Here is a 21790-nt window from a genome sequence, read left to right as displayed (position 1 = left end):
AAAGCTCAATCAGCTAGATATTTTTAGTTTTGTTTGTTTTTACATTTGGATTATGGAATGGGCCTTCGACCTTTTCTATTGGCTGTGACCAGCAGCTCTATAGGTAACTGTTGGCTGGTTGGTCCACAAAAGTGTGCACCCTCTAGCGGCCACAGTTTTCACCCCAGGAGGCTGAGATTTGACATGGAAGTCAAGTGAGGGTGTGTGGTCATGTTTGGTTATTTAACTAAACGGGCAATAAAAGTAATTATTTTCTTTTTTTTCTTTTTTCTTTGGGTCCACCAGCCACAGCAGATGGATTCCGAATGTATATTTAATTTAGTCTTTAATAGAAAAGCCTGAACACGAGTACAATTTTAAACCCTGCAGACATGTCGATTAAGAAGCAGTGTGTCGAAGTGTCCTTGAGCAAGACGCTTAACCCCCTAACTGCTCCCGATGAGAAGGTTGGCACCTTGCATGGTTGCCTCCACTGTCGGTGTGAATATATGAGTGAATGAGAGGCATAAGTTGTAAATAGATTTACGTGAGTCAGCAGTTCTGTCATATTATGGTTAAATTAGCTAAATTTAAGAAGATCAACAGGAAAAATTACCAGAAGATTCATCCCTTGTTGCTTTCTCTCCCGTCCCACCGTGACCAGGTCGTATCTGAGCTGAAGGAGACCAACTCCAGACACAAAGCCACAGCGGCCCTGCTGGGCCAAAAGACCATGCAACTAGACGCCGCCTTAAAAGAACTGGACACCACGCGCGAGCAGGTAGCGGTCGTCCAGCAGGAGATGCGGAGGCTCGGGGGAGAGATGGAGGAGATCCGGGGGAGTCTGGGGAGGACTGAGGGAGAGAGGAGTGAACTGGAGTCTCATCTCCTCTGTCTGAAACAGAACCTGACCAACCTGGAGGAGGCGCAGGCCCAGGGACCGGGGGAGAGGGAGGAGCGCAGGAGGAAAGAGGAGGAGATGGACGGACGGATGAGGAAGATGGAGCAGGTTCTGGAGGAGGAGCTGGAAGAGTTTGAGAAGCTAATAAAGGTCAAAGAGGACGAGGTGAGGAGGATGTTTATAATTAATATATTGTGATAATAACAATATAATATATAGTGTTTACATGTACAAAGTATTCCTGGTACTAACTAATATCCCGGACCGGTTAAGGTCTTCGTCAGGATAAGGTTCATGGGATTCTATTTTAATTCTGTGGTTTAAACGCATCTTCCTGTCCTAATCACACATATCCTCATATACATGAGAATACGGAGTATTGCTTATTTTACCATAGCAATGCAATTCAAAACGGACTACAAAACACAGCAGAGAAATGGGATAAGTTGTTTACATAAATACATACCACAGTGTTTTGGCTAATATTGACATATCCCCCAGGCATCTTATTTGGGCTTCTCAAAGTCTGGATATGAGCTCAGCCAGGTTGTTGTAAACGGGATATGCTGTTGTGTAGGGGTGGGAATCACCAGAGGTCCCGCGATATATTATCACGACGATACTAGAGTCATGATATTGTAATATCGCTATTCTTTGATATATTGGGATTTATTACCTTTTTTCAACTTGCAAATTATGTACTGGAAAACTGCAATAGAAATATATATATATACATCTGTTCTTATCTTATAAGATAACGTTTTCAGTCTGTTCACCTAATTCTTATTGCAGCAAAATGGGATTGTCAAGCAAATATTTTTATATTGATACATTGCATCAATGTAATATCGTCACGCAAAATATTGCAATGTCTCAATAACACCTCCCCTACTCTTATGCCAAGTAATACACATTTCTATCCTGAATAATATTGGACAGTTACCTTTGCATGTAAACACACACATTGGTATTGTGCTCATTCTGATATGAATAGGGTTGTGTTGTTTATACTGTGCAAAGATTGACAAATTATTTAAAATACATTTTCCAGCTGGCCGAGGAGAAGGAGAAATGGGAGGAGGAGCGTCAGGAGAAGGAGGAAAAGCTGTTTAGTGTCAGGCGTCTCCTGGAGGAGCAGAGGAAGGAAAGTGAGGAGGAGGTGAAGGCTCTCCTGGAGAAGCAGGTCCAGGCTGTGGAGGACGCTACAGAGAAGCTCAGGAGATCTCATCAGGAGGAGGTGGATGAGCTGATGGACAAGCACCAGGAGGAGGTGGGTTTCAAGGAGGCTAGAGGAGAACACGGCCATCATATCCTGTCAAAGAGTGGTGTATAACACAGTTAAGTTCAAGGGGGCTAAAGGAGAACACGGCCATCATATCCTGTCAAAGAGTGGTGTATAACACAGTTAAGTTCAAGGAGGCTAAAGAATAGAATAGAAATACTGTCACCATATCCTGGCAAAGATTGGTGTTTAACACATTGTGAACATTGCAGTGGTCGTACCCTCATCTCTCATTGGGTGACTTGACCTCCCGATATAGGCTTGGTGGGTTTCAGGAAGCAGATTTGGTATCATTGTTGGCTAAAATGACCACACCCTGCATATACTTGAACACTACCAGTACCACTTTGCCTACTTTAACTAGAAATATAACCTTTTTCCTTGTAAAAGAAAAGAATGTATATATATTCTATCAAAAAAGAAATGCTTTTTTAAAAAATGTTTCCCAAATGCTTTTTATTATTTCCTTTTTTAATAAGGACTTAAACGTGTTATTTGTCCTGATGCCATGTCCTTTGTGCACTTAGGTGTCTGAGCTGAACACCCGCTTGGAGACAGAGCTGCTGGAGCAGAAGGCCAGTCTGGAAGAACAACAGAAGAGACAGATCAGCCTCATTAAACAGGTTTAACTGACACCCCCTAATAGACAAGAGATTCAAAGCATCATCACAGAACATGAACGACAGAAACGGCTAGATAAAAGAGATAAAAAATCTCATCACAGAACATGGACGATAGAAAGGGCCTTTCCTAGTTCACTGGGGTACACCTAATATGGCTGCCACAGAATTTTGATGAAGGTTGTGTTGACTGTGTGCATGATAGTCTCAAAGATGCAATGTTCATCACAACTCTCACTGGAATGTTCATCAGAATGAGACCTTTTCAGAGGCAAGACATTAAAGGAACACGCCAACATTATGAGAAATGCTCTTACTGTCTTCTCTGTGCATTCAGTAGAAAGCTATTCAACTGCAAGCTAGCCTAGCTTAGCACAAATTAATGGAAGTGGATACGGACCAACCAGCCTAGCTTAAAACTCCGGGAGAGGTGTTTTTGGCCAACAGCTAGGCTAACCGGTCCGTATCCGCTTCCATTAATTTGTGCTAAACTAGGCTAACTTGCAGCTTTCTACTGAACGCACAGAGAAAATTGGAGAAGACTGTAAGAGCATTTCCCATAATGTTGGCGTGTTCCTGTTTAACCTTCAGTCTTCAGAGTCTCATGACATGTGATGTACCAAACAGTCACTTTATTTCCACAACATCATTCTCAAACACGTGGCGTACCAGCCCAAATGTATTTAGACTACTCCAACGCGAATGGCCATTCTATGAACTCACGTTTCCGAGTATCACATTAGTGTGACTGCCGCCAACACAGCATCCGAATACCGCGTGTTCCTCCAAGCTGTCCTCGGTCATGCTGCACCGGTCGTTCCTCCCGTAGTCTCTTACACACTCTCCTGGTCCTCCGCAGGTGACTGAGCGCGAACTCCAGAGGACGGTGTCGGAGCTGTGTGCCGAGCAGATGGACAAGCTCCACCTGCTGAGGACTCAACTCTCCGGCGAGCTGAGGGAGAGCATGGAGGCTGCCCACCAGGAGGAGCTGCTGGAGACACGGGTACACACACACACACGCACACGCACACACGGGTACACACACTGAGGGAGAGCATGGAGGCTGCCCACCAGGAGGAGCTGCTGGAGACACGGGTACACAGGCACACACACACACGCACACACGGGTACACACACTGAGGGAGAGCATGGAGGCTGCCCACCAGGAGGAGCTGCTGGAGACACGGGTACACACACACACACACACACACACACACACTGAGGGAGAGCATGGAGGCTGCCCACCAGGAGGAGCTGCTGGAGACACGGGTACACACAGACACACACACACACACACACACACACACACACACTGAGGGAGAGCATGGAGGCTGCCCACCAGGAGGAGCTGCTGGAGACATGGGTACACACACACACGGGTACACACACTGAGGGAGAGCATGGAGGCTGCCCACCAGGAGGAGCTGCTGGAGACACGGGTACACACAGACACACACACACGCACACACACACACGGGTACACACACTGAGGGAGAGCATGGAGGCTGCCCACCAGGAGGAGCTGCTGGAGACACAGACACACACACAGACACACACACAGACACACACACACAGACACACACACAGACACACACACACGCACAGACACACGGAACGCTTTATTTGAATCCACCAGTCAAATTATATACGTAACGATTCAAGTATTTCAGAGGTTGGGCGGCTGGGAGGCGCAGCGGACATTGCGCTCGTCACCAACGCAAGAGACACCGGTCTCGAATCCGGCTGTCAGCGTTGCCTCCGGCTTGGGCCGGCCGTCATACTGACTCAATTGGCAGCGTTAGCGGGTGGGAAGTCGATGGGTGGTAGTCTGGTCGTTGTGAACAGCGACTCCTACAGGTCGGTCAGGGCGCCTGCACAGCAAAGACAGGAGATGGCGAGGGTAGTGTGAGCCTCCCACACGTTACACCTCGCCAATGAGAGTCCGCGCTGGCAGGTGAAAAGAAGTGACTGGCTGCCTCCATATGTATCGGAGGGGACATGTGATGGGCTTCTATCCTCCCTACGACCGGCCAGTGGGGGGCACATGCGAGCAACGATCAGGACAGGGGAGGGAGAATTGGCACGAGAGGAAATTGGGATGGGAGAAAAATCACAGAAAAAAGGAGAATAAGTAGGTAAAACAAAAACAAAAGTATTTCAGAGGTTCAACATTTTACAGTCATTTATTAATACAAAGAGCATTGGGCCTCATTCACAAATACTTTCTTATTATTTTTCTCATGTTTTTTTCTTAACAGTCCAGATATGACTGAAAGGATAACCAAAATATGCCCAAAAGGGGAGAAATTAATAAACAAGCCTTGGCTAGGCGGTGTTATTGTTATGTCTTAACACTTTCAGAGCCGGCCGTGTTTTCCTTTTTACCCCCTTGAATGCCCATCATCCACTTCAATGTTAGCGTTAATAACGCCTAATCTATGTTTTAAATTATGTCTAATCTGCCCGTCGCTTATCAATGACTCATTTTCCAGTCAACATTGTCGAAGCGGATTGTTTTTTTATCGGTTCATTTCCGTTTTATAGCATTTTGAAAAGCCCTCGTTTTCAAGGAAAATAAAAAGATTCCGTGATAAACGCCCTGTACTGGAATATTCTAGAACAGTGGTTCTCAAACTTTTTACACCAAGTACCACCTGAGAACATAGCTGGCTCTCCAAGTACCACCATATGACCGGCGTTAAAATACAGTCTATTCAGCTATGCACAGTTCACGCAGGAGACAAATGTATTCCTAATACCATTATTTATTGTTAACTTTTGTCAGACACAGCCACAATGTACAAAGGGATAGCACTAGAACTAGCAAACTCTTCCACACAACCCATACAATGCAAGGGGCATTGAGAACATAATAACTAACATTCTCAGAAAATTAAGAACAACTGTATTTCAGCAAATGTACTTAATTCTCTCTCTCTCTCTTTCTCTCTCACACAGCAAGCAATTGTCCGTCATTCTTTCACACACACACACACACACACACACACACACACACACACACACACACACACACACACACACACACACGCATCACAAATTATTGTAAAAATAAAAATAAATCACATTCAATACATTTTTGAATGTTTACCCTTTAAATGCCAGTTTGTGTGATGGCATCACAAATTATTGTTAAAAGAAACACACAAAAAGTCAAATATTTACAATATATCAAATGCAAAGTACATTTTTCTGGGGGGGATTATTACAGGCTAGGCATGTGTCAATGATTAGCAGCAACACATATTTTGATGGATTTTTTGTAATGTCAGATTTAACACCAACTCTTTTCAGAAAAGTGGGAGTATTTCAATTTTTAAAAATAAATGGTTATGATCAGGGCTGAAGTTGAATTAAAGATTTATGACTGTTTAGACTGCATTACTCTCTGTCACAGTGATCTCCTGGTTGTTCCCCACTTAGATTATCTAACTATCTGCAACCAGAAACACTGGCCTGGCCTGCTTCTAAGTTCAGTGGCCTGACTGAAAAAAAAAAAAAAATCGCTTTTTTGGAAATGTTTTCAAGTACCACCAGCAGTACCACCAAGTACCACTAGTGGTACGCGTACCACAGTTTGAGAACCACTGTTCTAGAATGTTGTCATTTTTCGGCCTATTTATGAATCGTTTTCAAATAAACGCTAGATTATCGATAGTATATGTGTACGTATGCACGCTATATAGGCAAGCTGAAAATCGATTCTCTTAGTTCCTGATCGCTCACACAGCCACACACACACATAGCTTAAAAACGTATATCTCCGTGAAAACGGGTCTGATTATCCTAAGACTGGTAAAATAGATTCCTTACCTGAGATCAGATGGTATCCAAAAAGATTATTCCAATTCCTGATCGCCATTCCAAAAATCGATCCTTTTATTGATCCAATGCTACATACTGTAAACATATATTACACGCTGTTTTGAAGCTCCACAATGAATCCGATCGGCTCGGGGTACATGCATGAGAAGTAAAATGTGGATTCCGGATTTTTTTTTTCTCCATTTTTCATTGAGTCCATTCCAAAAGGGTGCATTACCATCTGGGAGACGATAGGGGGCGCTTTTTTCACATCTGAGCTCCTGATGGGGCTGGTTTCCCAACGGTAGACTTGGTTGATGAAATATGAATTCAGATCGCTAATAAAAAAAATAAAACGATATTTGTCATCGTGGGCATTCAGGGGGCGGGCTGATAACACGTGTTATGTCGTCCGTGGCATCCAAAGTGTTAACTGGAGTGGGAAATAGCTTTGCTACGGCTCACACACTAGAAAAGAAAGAGATAGGCCAAATGTGATCTTCTCCCCAACCTTGGTCTGTAGCCTAGTGTCTGGGCTGTTTAGTTGACCTATATTAAACTAGTCGAATATGTATGATAGAATATATATTTCAACACAGATCTATAATGACATGATAATATTTGCCACGACCACGACACAGTAATAAAAGTAGGGGTCGTCACGGCTGCGCGAATGATCCTCAGATTTTTGGAAAAGTACATCTTCTCCAGATCTTAAAAAGTGGATATGAGCGGGCGGCTAAGTGGCGCAGTGGGCAAGGCGCTCGCCACTAACGCAGGAGATGCTGGGTTCGAGCCCAGCTCTCGGCGTTGCTTCCGGCTTGGCTGGTCGTTCATACTAATACAATTGGCAGTATTAGGGGGTGGGAAAGCCGGTGGGTGGGGATCGGACGTTGTGGACAGCGACTCCTACAGGTCGTTGGTGCGCCTGTACAGCAGAATCAGGAAGTATCGGGGGCAGCGTGAGCCTCCCACGCGTTACTCCTCACCACTGAGAGATCGCGCTGTGCAGGTGAAAAGATGCGACGGCTGCCTCCTCGTGTACCGGAGGGGACACGTGATGCAAGGCTTCGTCCACATTGCAGCCGGCCAGTGGGAGGCATGGTCTAGCAACGTTCGAGACAGGGGAGGGAAGAATTGGATAATACGAAATTGGGATGGGAGAAAAATAGAAAAACGGGGAGAAAAAAGTGGATATGAGCAAATGTTTCTCTAGAGTGAATGATGAAGGTGGGAATTCTGGGAGGGCACAGGCCCGCTCTTTTTCATGTAACATTGCTGGGACACTGTGATGATGTAATAGAATAGAATAGAAATATTCATCCTGAGGGAAATTTGGCTAATTGGCTAATCGGTTGCCAGGCCATGTGGCGGAAACAATGCTCTTTGTATTCATAAAATGACTGTAAAACCATGTTGTGTTTTGGGTCATTTTGTGCATGTTTGACTAAATAAAAACTTTTTTAATTACAAAAAACTAAATTCCTAGCCAGACGAATGACCCCGTGTCCCCTGCCTCAGACCCAACAGTCCCGGGACCTGGAGGCTCTGCGTCTGGGCCTGACCAACCTCCACACATCCCAGCTGGAGCTCTCCCAGGCCAACCTGCAGCGGGAGCGGGAGGCCGCTCTGAGCGAGGTCCAGGTCACCCTGAGGGACAAGTGGGCCCAGGACAGCGCCGTCCTGCAGGCCCGGCAGCAGTTTGAACTGGACCGGATCAGAGAGCAGACCCAGGAGCATCACGAGCACCAGCGCCAGCTCCACCAACGAGACATCGGTGAGTGTGTGTGTGTAGAGCGTCGTCCGGTCCAAATTCAAACAGAAATGGCTGTTTACTCGCTGATGACGGAACATTAATTCTCATTTAATTTAGTCAGTAGGCTGCATAGTATAATGTTTTTCAGGATTTGAATTTTGAAAGAAAATCCTGAATTCACTGAAATGATAGTGAATCGAGTCCAACCTGAATTGACTGACATATTAAAGTGAATTGAGCCAACCCTGGTGTAGGGAGGGAGGGAGATTGATGGATGGATGATCATGTCCCCCCTCGGGCCGCACTGAATACTAAACAGTGGGTGTTGTTTATTTGGGTGAATCTCCTCCGTCGTCCTTAACGGGTTCATTCAGGCAAAAGTAGAGCGTGAAACACTAGCCTCCAAATCCTGTGTTGATGTACTGGAGCTGAACATCGTGTGTGTGTGTTTTCAGAGGAGCTGAAGCAGCGCTGCGAGATGCGTGTCTCTCAGGAGAGGGCGGTCGCGGAGGAGCAGCGTGTCGAGCAGATACAGGTGCTGCTGCGTTCAGGTTGACAGTTGACACAGTGTCGGAATTGGATAATTGGGGGGAAAGAACATGGCATTTGTATGGACATTTATTGCATACTGTACTACGTGACAAGTGGATACAGGTACTGCTATATTAACATTGACATACCTTAATTCCTCTAATAGTAACCCCGGCTTGTAATTGTTTCAACTGTAGCGGGTACCAGGCTTGTATTAGGAGGAGGCCTGTATAAGAGGGAGGCCTATATTTCAAATTTTCAAACGGATCATAATGAATAAATCAACATTTTGTGTCAGTTTGAACCCAGTAAAATGTACTGGGTTCATTTATTGAAACCAAGTACTGTATGAAATAGTAAACAGTGCAATTACAGGTGGTCACTGGTCATTTCAACGTTTTCAAAGTGAAATCAAGTAACTAGCTCAGTATGCAGCTCAGTATATTAGTAACCCGGCTTGTATTAGGAGGCCGGCTTATAATTGCTTAGCTCAAGAGCGCACCCGGCCATTAATAGAGACCCGGCTTGTATTTGAGACCCGGTTACTATTAGAGGAATTACGGTAGTTACTGTTAGGGCTGCTCGATTATGGCAAAAGTCATTATTGAGGTCACGATTATTTAACACGATTACTTGGAAATAGGGATGTCCGATATTATCGGCCGATATCGGCATTAAAATGTGATATCGGAAAATATCTGTATCGTTTTTTCTTTTTTTAATACATTTCTATAACCTTTATTTACCCAGGCAAGCAAGTAAGAACAAATTCTGATTTTATTTATTGTCAAAAGTATGCATAATGTTGTGTTAATTCCACAACAAGAGATATGTAATGTTAATTACCTGAAATTATAAAGATTTGGGGGGGGGGGGGGGGGGGAACCCTGCATATATCTGTATCGGTTGATATCGGTATCGGAAATTAAGAGTTGGACAATATCGGTATCGGTAAAAAAGCCAATATCGAGCATCCCTACTTGGAAACATCATATAATTTATGTTAAGTTAGGAAAGGTCTGTAATTTATGTTAAGTTGGGAAAGGTCTATTGTTTATTCTCAACAATACTTCTCTTCTTTTTCTTCCAGGCTCTGAGGTCTGAATGGGGGCAGGAAGCCAATAGGTCCCAGGCTGACAACCAGACATCCTTCTCAGAGACCCAGAGGAGCCTCACTGAGACCCAGACGGACCTGAGCGAGTCCCGGGCCAGGCTGGAGGACCTCGAGGCCTCCAGTCAGAAGGAGATCCAGAGACTAGAGGAAGAGCTGAGCCAAGCCTGGGCTGACAGAGATGCAGCCACCCGTGAGTTCCACACCCCCTCCCTCCCTTCCTTTATATACCGTAGTAGTTATATTCTGGTACAAAACAACTACAGTCAAAGTATTTTAAGGTACAACCAAGTTGACTTGACTTGACTTGGTTGTACCTTAAAATACTTTGCCGATTTTCAACCTTAGTCCTATCGTTCTGTTGTGAGGAAGACATTTACATGTGATATGTTTTGTGTCTCGAGAGCTCAGCCCCATTGGCACACCGAGCAATTCCTCCAGGTGACGTCACCGAGAGGAGAGCAGACCTCTAGCAAACTGCAGACACCATTTCCTCAACCATTTCTTCGACTTTCTTTGAGCTCCACTGCAGTTGAAAATAGTTGAGGAAATGGTGTCTGCAGTTCGCTAGAGGTCTGCTCTCCTCTGTGACATCACCTGGAGGAATTTCTCAGGGTGCCGATGCGGCTGAGCTCTTGACACAGAACACGTTGGTGAGTTACCGTTCCGATTTAGGGATGTCATGATATGAGATTTTGGTGGCAAGAAAAATATCAGTTTTCATGGGGGGCGTTCCACAATCTGAAATGGCATCATGTCCTTGGAGATTAAATATGCTACAGCATAGGTGTAGCGTTACCGGTACGTCAGCGGAGATGTGAAATGATCACTGCTGACACTCTGCTCTGGATGTGGCATTTCAGCTTCTGAACATGTAATGATTGCTATGTCTCCTGTGCTCAGGTGCTGTGGAGGAGCTGGTGTCCAGTCATAACGCAGCGCTGCAGGAGAAAGAACAGCACATACGCCACCTAGAGGACAAGGAACAACAGCTGCAGCAAGAGGTGAAACCACAATGCAATAATAATAATAATACAATGTATTTATTTTGTATAGCACCTTTCATACAAGAATTGCAGCTCAAAGTGCTTCACAGCCATAAAATACGCATACAATTTGCATAAAATAGACGGAATAAAAGTAATGCAGAGAATAAGGAAATGGTCAAAGCAATGCAGACGATAAGAATACAGATTGATTGATAAGAACCAAACAAGACAATTAAGTTGAAACAAATATATACTGGTACTTGCATAGTTTAAAACCTGACCGTATTTCTCCCCCGTTTGATACACACACAGTTTAAATCCTGACAGTCTTTCTTCCTGCTTGATACCCACACAGTTTAATATATACCCACACAGTTTCATATATATATATATTAGGCCTGTCCCCGACTAAGGATTTGTATAGTCTACTTTGATTGACCAAAATATGCCGATAGTCGTCTACCCCCCCCCCCCCCCATGCAAAAAAAAAGACAATAATAATAATGTCGTCTGAAGGAGTCGACTGAAGGCTTCTTGTCCTCTGCGAAAGCATGCAATTCGTCCACTGATGGATACAACTTGATATTTGCCTAGTGTGTTCATTAAGACGGGTTAAATCCTCTTTCAGTGCCTCTGTGCCCGTTTTCTTAGGCAGTTAGCCTTGTTGGTATGCGCGCCATTAGCGTTAGCCATGTTTCTAGACCTCTTTGCTTTTGGAAAGAATGATCCAAAAAATAATAATATTATTATTTTTTATACATTTTTTGCAATCGACTAAGAGGTTGGCAGTCGACTACGGCTCCTTTCGATCGATTATTCGACTAGTCGAGGTCAACCCTAATATATATATATTTATCAGTATAGTTCTAGCTCACTTTCAGTTTAAATCACATAGACAGTATGTACCATTAGAGCTTTACTCATTTGGACACATGACCTTTAGGGCATTTAGCTGACTCTCTGGGTGACATTGGGTCGGTTGATAAATCCTGCGTCACTTAACAACAAAACTGAACTCCTTGTTGCAATAAGTGAGTCTAACCTCCTCTCTCTCTGTGTCCCAGCTGCTGCATCTACAAGAGGAGCAGATGTCAGTGAAGCTGACCTCAGAAAAGGAGATGGCTCAACTCTGGGCTCAGCTGGAGAGCATGAGGACGAGTCGACAGGAGCTGGGAGGTGAGAGGGTTACACACGCACACACACACACGCGCGCGCACAGACACACGCACGCACACACACAGGAAAGAAACTTTAAATACATGTAATTAATATCAGTTGTTGAAACTATTTAAGTACTACATTAAAAAAATAAAAATATTATTTATTTCGTCCCACAGAGCTGAAGGAACAGTTGCTTGCCCGCTCGTCCCGCGTTGATGACATCGAGCGTCTGAAGGCGGAGTTCAATGAACAGAGACGGGAGATCAAGCAGCAGAATGAAGCGGAGCTGGAAAGCCTGAGGAGGTACATACTGGCCTATTACCATGTGTAGGGATGCCAAGGAAGGCAACAGCTGTGATTGGAGGATCAAGAAAAGAAGGGCAGGGTTTGAGATTGGTCTTGTTGGTCGACCAAAAACTTTAGTCGGATTAGTCAATCTTTTTTTTTTTATCCACCTTTTCTCTTTTTTTCTATTTTTCTCTCATCCCAATTCCACTGTGCCAATTCTTCCCTCCCCTGTCTTTAACGTTGCTCGCATATGCCCCCCACTGGCCGGTTGTAGGGAGGATAGAAGCCTTGCATCATGTGTCTCCTCCGATACACGAGGAGGCAGCCTTTTCATTGGCGAGGTGTAACGTGTGGGAGGCTCGCACTACCCCTGCCATTTTCCTGTCTCTGCTGTGCAGGCGTCCCCAACCGACCTGTAGGAGTCACTGTCCACAACGTCCAGACTTCCACCTGCTAACTCTGCCAATTGAGTATGTATGACGGCTGGCCCAAGCCGTAGGCAACGCCGACAGCCGGAGTCGAACCCAGTGTCTCTTGCGTTGGTGTCGAGCGCAATGTCCGCTGCGCCACCCAGTTGCCCGGATTAGTCGATCTTTATGTTTTTTTCCCCCATGTGGAATTAGTTATTTCTTGTCAAATCATAAGCACATATCTGGTAAGCGGTAGATTTCAAGAGGTCCTTCTGCGTAGCATGATGGCATGTGAGAAACGGAACTTTATAGATTTGTCCTGTGACTATCGGTCGCACTCGCGTCTTCCTCTTCCTCCAGGTACTTTGAGCAGCGTCTGCGCGCGGCGGAGGAGAGCTACAGGGAGGAGATCGCTCTGCTGCAGCTGAAGCTGGTGGAGAGGGCCCTGGAGGAGTCCGTACTCAAGACCGGGGATTCTAGGTTCGTTAACCAGGCCTTTCACTTTAGACCAGAGGATCATTCTCGGTGCTCGACAAACAACGCAGCAAAGTTCTGTGCGTCACGTCAGCTCTGGTCTGTGTTCTAGTTTCCTGTCCGGAGGTGAGGAGGAGAAGAGCGACGCGTTGGCGGAGATCACTCTCAATCTGGAGAAACACAAGGTAATTAATTGTACATGAATTTTTAAAGGGCCGCTTCACACCCAAGCGCTTTTTTAAAACTTTGTTTGGCATGATTTATCCAATCAGGGGGAAATGGGAAAGTAGGGATATAATACACATAACGTGCACGCACGGCCGTGTCTCACCACGCCAGCTGAGGCAGGGGCAGCGATGGAGTGATGTGTGGAAGAACCGGTGGTCTCGACGTACTACACGCTCCAGAACTTGATTAATACATTTCTTTTTAAAGGCACATTGTGGCTTTAATGCCGCGCTCAGAGTAAATACATGCCTAGCACTCCACACACTGGGCTCTACGGGACCATGATCTCAGCCATCCTTTTTTACTAACGTTACCCCTGTCGTGTCAATGTCTGTTACTGTTCTTTTAGGAGGAGTTGGACATGTTACGCTTGCAGTTGGAGCAGAGCCATACACAGGAGATGTCCCACCTGCAGGCCTCCATGGTTCTGTCCTATAAGGAAGATCTGCTACAGGTCAGATACAGCATGCACTGGTTCTGGGGAGCGTAACAATGTACACATTTTCAGATTCCATAACTAGTTTTGATTTCCAGGTATTCCTTTATGTTAAAATGTATTCATACTACAGAGCTCTGACTACAAAATGCTAATTATGTGTGTGATATTGTACCCTTGGGGTTTTTGGGGCATGTGTATTCTCCCAATTTGCTTGGAACTGATGGCGTACCCTCCCCTCCCACTCTATACTGAAAGGGTTAGACCACAGTCGAGAGACCTAGGAGAGAGGAGAATCGTCGATGTAGTTTTAAATTCCCATACACTGTATTGAACTTTTTTAGAATTTTACACCTCAAACTCATTCTACTTCTCTCTCTCTCTCTTTCTCTCCATTGATGTTGACGTCGTCACCTGCGTATTATTATAGGTGCGCACCGACCTCACAGACCGTTACTATGAGGACCTACAGGAGCTCAAGACTCGCCATGCCCTCGAGCTGGAGCAGCTCAGAGCCCGCCTTTCTGACAGCCACGTCCGAGGTACACACACACACACACTATACACACACACACTAAACACACTCATCTTCACATACAAGATTTCAATAAAAAAATATTTACAGTGTTTATGTTTATCCAAAACCGATCTCTCCCTCGCAGAACTGACCCGGATTCGGCTGGAGGCAGCAAGGCAGGTCGAGGTAATGATGATTTAAATGAGACAATCGGACATTTAATGGAAACTGGTCGTGTTATGTTAGCTTCTCAAGTTGTATTTGTCACATCCGTATCCTGTATAGATGCCAGTTAGGGTACCTTGTGTATACTGCACCTTGTGTATACCGTTTACTTTACTCATATATATATTCAGATTAAAATAATTTTTCTTTATTGCCTATTTATTCTAACATATAATATAACCGATGGGGCATACAGACCCTCATCTGCATATTTTTATATTCAGATCTAATTTTATTGCCTATATTTATGTCTTTCTACTATTACCCTGCCCATACGGGTACCTCCCCTCCCACCCTCCCCAGTGCTGCTATAATGCCTGAATTTCCCCAAGGGGATCAATAAAGGAATATTTTATCTCATCTAATCCTGTCTCCTTGGCCTAGCGGCAACATCAGCACAAGCGGTACAGAAGCAATGTAAACAATAAGAAATATTTTAAAATGGCAGCATATCAACGTTCAATATCAATCGCAGTATACGTCTCCTATGTGGTACGAGCAAGTGTGTATTTGCTGATGGAACGTAATGACACTAAGATGCTTCCAGGTGGAGGTGGAGCAGAGGATGTGGCGTCACAGTGAGGAGCTGCAGAGCAGGACGACCGTCATCCAGACCCTGGAGAGCAGACTGTCCGGCCTCAGTACACAACAGCATGCGGAGCTGGAGAGGAACACCAAACAGGTTTTTAGAGAATTTACATCCATGGAAATACAGGAATACATATACAGGACTAACGGTGGTCGTGTAACAATAGCACAGCATGCTCCTGAGAAAGAGCTCCCTATGAATATTTGCCAGAATTTGTTGCTGCCAGTGTGTGGTTTCCTGTTGCATCTCATAGTTTCATTGGGATTATTTCACTGCAAACATCTTTCTTTTAGTTTTCTCTATACAGCATATTGTAACTTGAGTATTTATCATTCTACCCCCTCCATTATTCTAAATGTATTGTATTGCACTGCACACTTTTTAGAACTGTATATAGTCATCTTTATTTTAGTCATCTTATTTAATTCTATGCAAAAATTATTGTATTTCTATTATTGGAAGCTGCTATAGTCGAGGGACCACAATAAATAGATGTTCACTCTTCTTGCTGTAAAGTACTGAAATAAGTGACGATAAAGGAATCTGAATCCATCACCTGCAGTTGAAACGGGAGTTTGCAGAGGAGCTGCGCGCTCGTCTGGAGGAGGTCCAGAAGGAGGAGCGGGAGCGAGTGAAAGGAGAGATGTCCTCGAGGAGCCAGGAGGAGGCGCAGAGGCTGAGAGCGGAGCTCCACGGGAAGCAGGAGGCACAGCTCGCTGCCCTGAGAGGAGAGCTGCAGAGGGGGATGGAGGAGGAGAGGAGAGGCCTGGTCAGAGACCTGGAGGAGGAGAAGGAGAAGCTGAGTTCCCTCCAGGCTGCACTTGATAATGATGAGAGTAAGATTGAAATAGATTGTCTGTAGGATTATCAATTCAGTATTTCCTTCATTTGAATCGGATGCGTTTTGGAAGTGTAATCGACCCATCTCAAACCCCACCCTCTTTGATCTTGATCCTCCAATCACAGCTGTTGCAAGTTTGTCCGAGGGAAGCAACGGTCTGTAATTGGAGGATCAAGAAAAGAGGACGGGGCTCGAGACGGATCAATAGATTCTTCCTGACTCTTCTCTCCGTCGTGTTACATTCTTTCCTGTGTGCCCCCCCTAGGCCCCCAGGTCCTGGCCGTGAGACAGAGGCTGCAGGCTCAGTATGACTGCAAGCTGCGAATGGCCAAGAGCTGCATGGCTGCTGAGGTCAAGGAGCTCACCGCTCTCCTCCAGCAGCAGGGTGAGGAGCGGCTACACCAAGCCCAGGAGAGGTGAGACCTGGCTGGGTCAGAGGGACCTACTGTAGCTTCGGGTGTATCTGGGGGGCTGTGAGTTGTGGGGGGGGGGGGGGGGGGGGGGCTGTTTTTAAAAACTTTCCTCAATCCATTGTAATGCGAGGACATTTTGAGTTAATTAACACCCATGGCAGGATGACCCCCTCAGTATATTTAGTACATTTATACATAATTAGATACTTATTCTGCTAACCTAATAATGATCTTGTATTGAGACACAGTGTGAATCACGCTGGCTCCTTGTTGAAGTTTACATAAATGTCCTGGTTCAGGTTCCAAGAGGAGAAGGGGCAGTTGGAGCAGCACCTGGCCCAGAAGAAGGAAGTCTGTCTGGGGGAGGTGAGGGACGAACACCAGGCTGAGCTGGAGCTCCAGAGGACAAAGCTACTTGCCAACCACTCCAAAGAAATGGACACACTCTGCGCCAAACACGGAGCACAGCGAGAGTCGCTCCATGCCAGTCACAGAGATCAACTTGCCGCTACGGCGGTTGAGCTTGATGCCAAGTACAAAGCTGAGCTTGTCGCCTTGGAAACGACCCTCGACTCCAAGCGGAAGGCGGAGCTTGATACTCTGGATGCCGTCTTTCAGGAGACTAATCGGGCGCAACTTGAGGCCCAGGAGGCCGAGTTAAATCGCAAGCATCAGGAGGAAAAAGATGAACTGGAGATGAGGATGCTGGGAAATATGGACACTTTGGAGTCCACCTACCTGGAGGAGATCCAGGTAATGGGACACAACATATAACATATAAGATAAGATATTCCTTTATTGATCCCCTTGGGGAAATTCAGGCATCATAGCAGCATGGGGGAGGGGGGGAGGGGATGTATGAGCATGGTAATAGTAGAAAGACCTAAATACAGGCAATAAAAATTATAGTACAGTAGAAAAGTAAAAAATAGGCAGTGTAAACTATGTAATTAAATCTGAATATACGCATATGAGCAAGTAGGCAGTGTGATCAAAGGTGCAGATGAGGGTCTGTATGACCTATCAGTTATATTATACATTACAATAAATATGGTTACAATAAACACTAGAATCTAAATATATACATTTACTTTACATTTAGTCATTTAGCTGATGCTTTTATCCAAAGCGACTTACAAGTTCTGTACGACAAGTCATCAGGAAGGGCACAACTCTATCAGCTGAGTAACAATGTTCCATCAAAGTGTTGAGTGCTACAGTGTAGTATATTAGGACAAGTGCATGACAGTACGGTTAGTTAGGGTTAGATACTATACTATGAGTAAGTAAAGTATGATACCGTTTATTTTTTTACGTGTCAATAAAATGTTGCACATTGTGTAAAATTACAAAATCCACAACACAATACTAACTAGGTCCTTCATGCACATTTTAAACAAAGATGACCTTTTTATATTTTTAGAACCTGCGCGATGAAGTGGTTCAACTTGAAGCAAGGCATGGGAAGGATGTGGATTCCCAGAAGGCGGCGCATGGGAAAGTACTGGAGTGCCAACGGGCGCATCAGCTGACCACCGTAGAGCTGAGGAAGGAGCTCATGGAGAAGTTCAGTGCCATGGCAACAGAACTCACCCACGCTCACAAGGTGAGAAAGGGGGGAGATAGGTAACAACTGACGCTGGAAGGGCAGGCTATAGTGGGGAACAACCCGCTGTCAGTAAGCCTGCAATTTACACAAGACGATAGCTACTTGAAACAATTCTGATAAACTATAGTAACACACTCAAATATGACTCATCCTCATCACTGGTCCTGGCTGTCCTCTTGTTCAATGGAAATAATAATAATAATAATAAAGAAATAAATCACCTTTCTGATCATTCAAAACCGCAACATAAATAGTCTTCTTTTCCCACCCCAAAAGGTTATTTCCCTCCAAAAATAAACACCATGCCGTGTAGGGGTGGGGGGTGGGGGGAATCGATACGTAGTAGTATCACGATACTTTGCGTGCTTATTGAGTTAAAGGGACATGCTGAAATACTACCTATAGTGATTTGGACCTGGTCTACACCTTTGCCTAGGGTAAATATATTACTCTAGACCTCCCAACTTGACGACATAAACTATATACCTTTTGTAACTTGACAAAATAAACATTCTGAATGGGCCCACGTTTATTTCCTGTTGCAGTTTTTGCCGATACAATAAAGGAATTAAAGTGGGAATATGTTGTTCTCCTGCAACAGGATAAACATGTAATTCCTCTGAAATGGTCTAATATCAAAATATCTGTTTTATTTCAAGAGATGTCATGCGAGGGGTTGTGGCGTTACTGTTATCATCATACTGTATTGTTACTATTATCATACTGTATTGTTACTATTATCATACTGTATTGTTACTGTTATATTACTGTATTGTTACTATCATCATACTTTATTGTTACTGTCATCGTCATTACAGTATACCAGTATTTACTATTATCATCATACTGTATGTGTACTGTTATCATCATACTGTATCTTTACTGTTATCATACTGTATCTTTACTGTTATCATCATACTGTATCTTTACTGTATCATTACTGTTATCATCATTACTGTATCATTACCATCATTCTTTCCTCCATGTCTTGTTTTTCTTGCAGGCGGAGCTCTCTGCTCAGAAGGAGGTTCTAGATGGTGAGCACTGCAAGGCTCTGGAGACCCTTAGGAAGCAGGTAATGATCCACTCATCCATCGCTACTCCTCTGTGGTCTCAGAACAGTTCCATAATGCTTCTCTATCCTTGACCGCTATAAGAAAACCATTTATAAAACTTGAATTCTGGTCAATATAATATAAACATTTATAAAACTTGAATTCTGGTCAATATAATATATTGACCAGAATTCAAGTTTTATAAATGTTTCTTTTTTTAACACTTTCTGCACCATACCCGACATTTCTCGGGTTATCTCGCCAGCGGTTGAGCACCGGTTTTCATAATTTTTTCGATTTTAATATTCTATACACTCTCATGGACCTCTGTGTTATCATTGGAACCCATTCTCGAGACCTCGAGAGTGCAATGCCGGCCGAATCCTGCTAGGTGGCAGTATCGCCTACCCTTTGAAACCTTATTTCACACTGTTACATTTTATATCGTCTGGGCGGAGAATTTGGACCTGAAGTGAAACGCTTCATTCGAGCAACTTGGAATACCAGCACACTTGATACCCCCCCCTTTGATGCCTTCATGATGAAACATAATACCTATTATATACCTTTGATTTGGAAATAATATCGTGTCCAGGTGAGCAACACAAACGATTTTAGCAAAATGCACATAGCACTCCATAACTCAGCTTCCAGGAATTAGCCGGATCACTCTGAAACTATACAATATTCACCACAGGATAACACGCAAATGTATACATGAAAAAATTAACAATTTCTTTTACATGTTGGACGAGAGATAGTGACTGTCAAATGGGCCATAGTATTAGCTATAATATAGAATATAGATATAGCTCTGCAAACATCGTGAAAATGCCTATCTTTTAAAGCGTGGCCCATTGACTACAGGGATGGGGATAATCGCTGGCGCTGAATGAGTTAATAAAAAACCACACTAACAACAGACGTGCTCAGCATCGTACAACATGACCAAGCACATGTAGACCAAGAGGCTTGAAAAATGTACGTATAGAATAGAGCCATTTATGCAGGCGTTACAGCAGCCAAAAAGCTGATTGCTATGAGATGGAAAGAACCAACTCACAGTAATTAACTGGTCCCTGAGGAAATGTCTAATGTCTTTTGTGTTGTTTGTGATGTTTTTATTTTTACTTGGTATTTTGTATTTATTAGTTAAGTTTAGATCTGTAAGTATTTCTTATTGTCTTGTCATTATTGTTATGATTGATGTTGTGGTGTTTGTTGAGAAAAAAAATAGAATTTATTTATTTATCGATATTTACCAGAATTCAAGTTTGATAAATGGTTCTATTCTATACTTAAATTGTTCAAGCCTCTTGGTCTACATGTCCTTGGTCATGTTGTATGATGCTAAGCACGTCTGTTGTTGGTGTGTTTTTTCTTTTGTATGTTTTACATACACAAAAATATGTCATCGTCGTCTTGGCGTTTCAGCTAATGGGTTTCATATCTTTAGTTTAAACTTTAGTGACACTTTAAAGTTCAGTTGCTTATCTTTTCTTTCTGTTCACTCCCTCAGGTTCTGGAGTTGGAACAGCAACATGGCTCCGCCCTGCAGGAGCTCTCGCACACCTACACTACTGAGAAAGAGCAGCTCAATAAGCAATACCATCTCCAGCTACAGGTGTGTGTGTGTGTGTGTAATAGTGTGTTATGCATGAGTTGTGTGTCAAACGTATGTGCATGTCACAGGGTGATGGAATATCCTCTGCTCACTAGGGCTGTCCTTGGCCAAATAAATTCTAATAGTCATGGATTTATTGACTAATCTGTCAAATTATGTTTTCCACATGCAATCATGCAGAAAGACCTCTTAAAATCGAGTGCTTACCAGAGATGTGCTTATAATTGTTCAAATAATCATTTATTCTCAGAAAAATAAATGAATACTAAACCGGCTGATTTAATGGCCTAATCAACTAAGATGGGTCGGCCCTAATGCTCATCCCAGTCATACGTGTTCTGGAAAGACCGGCCCCCTCTTTTTGACCCTTGGCCATATTTAAACATTGTTGATCGGTACGCGTCTATGCCAAATACAACGCAGTTCGGTTTCCGGGTTCCTCTGATTGGCCACGGCGCCCACGTGACCCCGCGCTAGCACGCCCCCTTATCCACGCCTGCCGCTACGCCGCGCCAAGCTCCTCTGTGTGTTGCAGCGCGCGGCAGAGGTCCCTGTGTGTTCTCAACTTCCTCAATTTATACGCATGGAAGTATCGACTACGCCGTAACGACTCCCGGAGAGTCAGCATTGCCTTGGCTCGGGCTGATCGCTATACTAACTCGTTTGGCTGAGTTAGGGGGAGGGGAGCCGTGGGTGGGTCCTGGGCGTTGTGGACAGCGACCCCTACAGTTCGGTCGGGGCGCCTGCTCAGCGAGGGTAGGATCTGGAGAGAGGTAGTGCGACCTTCCACACGTTACACTCTCCCAGTGAGAATGGGCTTGTTCAAGATGGATTTCGGTTTGCCTCGACTAGTAGACGAGAGTAGCCGAGTGAAGCGGGGGGAGGAGTTAAGAGGGCGGACACTGCCGATTTCACGAGAGCCCCTCGCC

The 21790-nt window shown here is 44.4% G+C and overlaps 1 protein-coding gene across 5 annotated transcripts in view; it reads left to right on the top strand.

The window, feature by feature from the left end:
- The window catches only part of pcnt (pericentrin), a 75091-nt gene that overhangs the window by 2064 nt on the left and 51237 nt on the right, over positions 1 to 21790 (top strand). For 4 of the 5 annotated variants that reach the window (XR_014619457.1, XR_014619458.1, XM_084309602.1 and 1 more), the window contains exons 4-25: positions 644 to 1045; positions 1932 to 2150; positions 2690 to 2785; positions 3642 to 3785; positions 8126 to 8381; positions 8816 to 8895; positions 9982 to 10195; positions 10906 to 11006; positions 12056 to 12167; positions 12329 to 12455; positions 13211 to 13330; positions 13437 to 13509; positions 13902 to 14006; positions 14419 to 14530; positions 14651 to 14691; positions 15278 to 15412; positions 15882 to 16155; positions 16426 to 16576; positions 16873 to 17326; positions 17997 to 18179; positions 19186 to 19257; positions 20757 to 20861. Coding sequence is in view for 3 of the 5 variants with exons in the window: in XM_084309602.1 (XP_084165728.1) it covers positions 644 to 1045; positions 1932 to 2150; positions 2690 to 2785; positions 3642 to 3785; positions 8126 to 8381; positions 8816 to 8895; positions 9982 to 10195; positions 10906 to 11006; positions 12056 to 12167; positions 12329 to 12455; positions 13211 to 13330; positions 13437 to 13509; positions 13902 to 14006; positions 14419 to 14530; positions 14651 to 14691; positions 15278 to 15412; positions 15882 to 16155; positions 16426 to 16576; positions 16873 to 17326; positions 17997 to 18179; positions 19186 to 19257; positions 20757 to 20861 (3576 nt within the window). In the remaining 2 variants the exon portion in view is untranslated. Of the gene's footprint in view, positions 1 to 643; positions 1046 to 1931; positions 2151 to 2689; positions 2786 to 3641; positions 3786 to 4176; positions 4222 to 8125; positions 8382 to 8815; positions 8896 to 9981; positions 10196 to 10905; positions 11007 to 12055; positions 12168 to 12328; positions 12456 to 13210; positions 13331 to 13436; positions 13510 to 13901; positions 14007 to 14418; positions 14531 to 14650; positions 14692 to 15277; positions 15413 to 15881; positions 16156 to 16425; positions 16577 to 16872; positions 17327 to 17996; positions 18180 to 19185; positions 19258 to 20756; positions 20862 to 21790 lie in introns of those variants that run through there. The other variant, XM_084309603.1, reaches the window with a different exon arrangement.

Source organism: Notolepis coatsorum (assembly GCF_963971535.1).
Source record: "Notolepis coatsorum genome assembly, chromosome: 3".
Taxonomy (NCBI): Eukaryota; Metazoa; Chordata; class Actinopteri; order Aulopiformes; family Paralepididae; genus Notolepis; species Notolepis coatsorum.
This window is presented reverse-complemented; position numbering and strand designations above follow the sequence as displayed.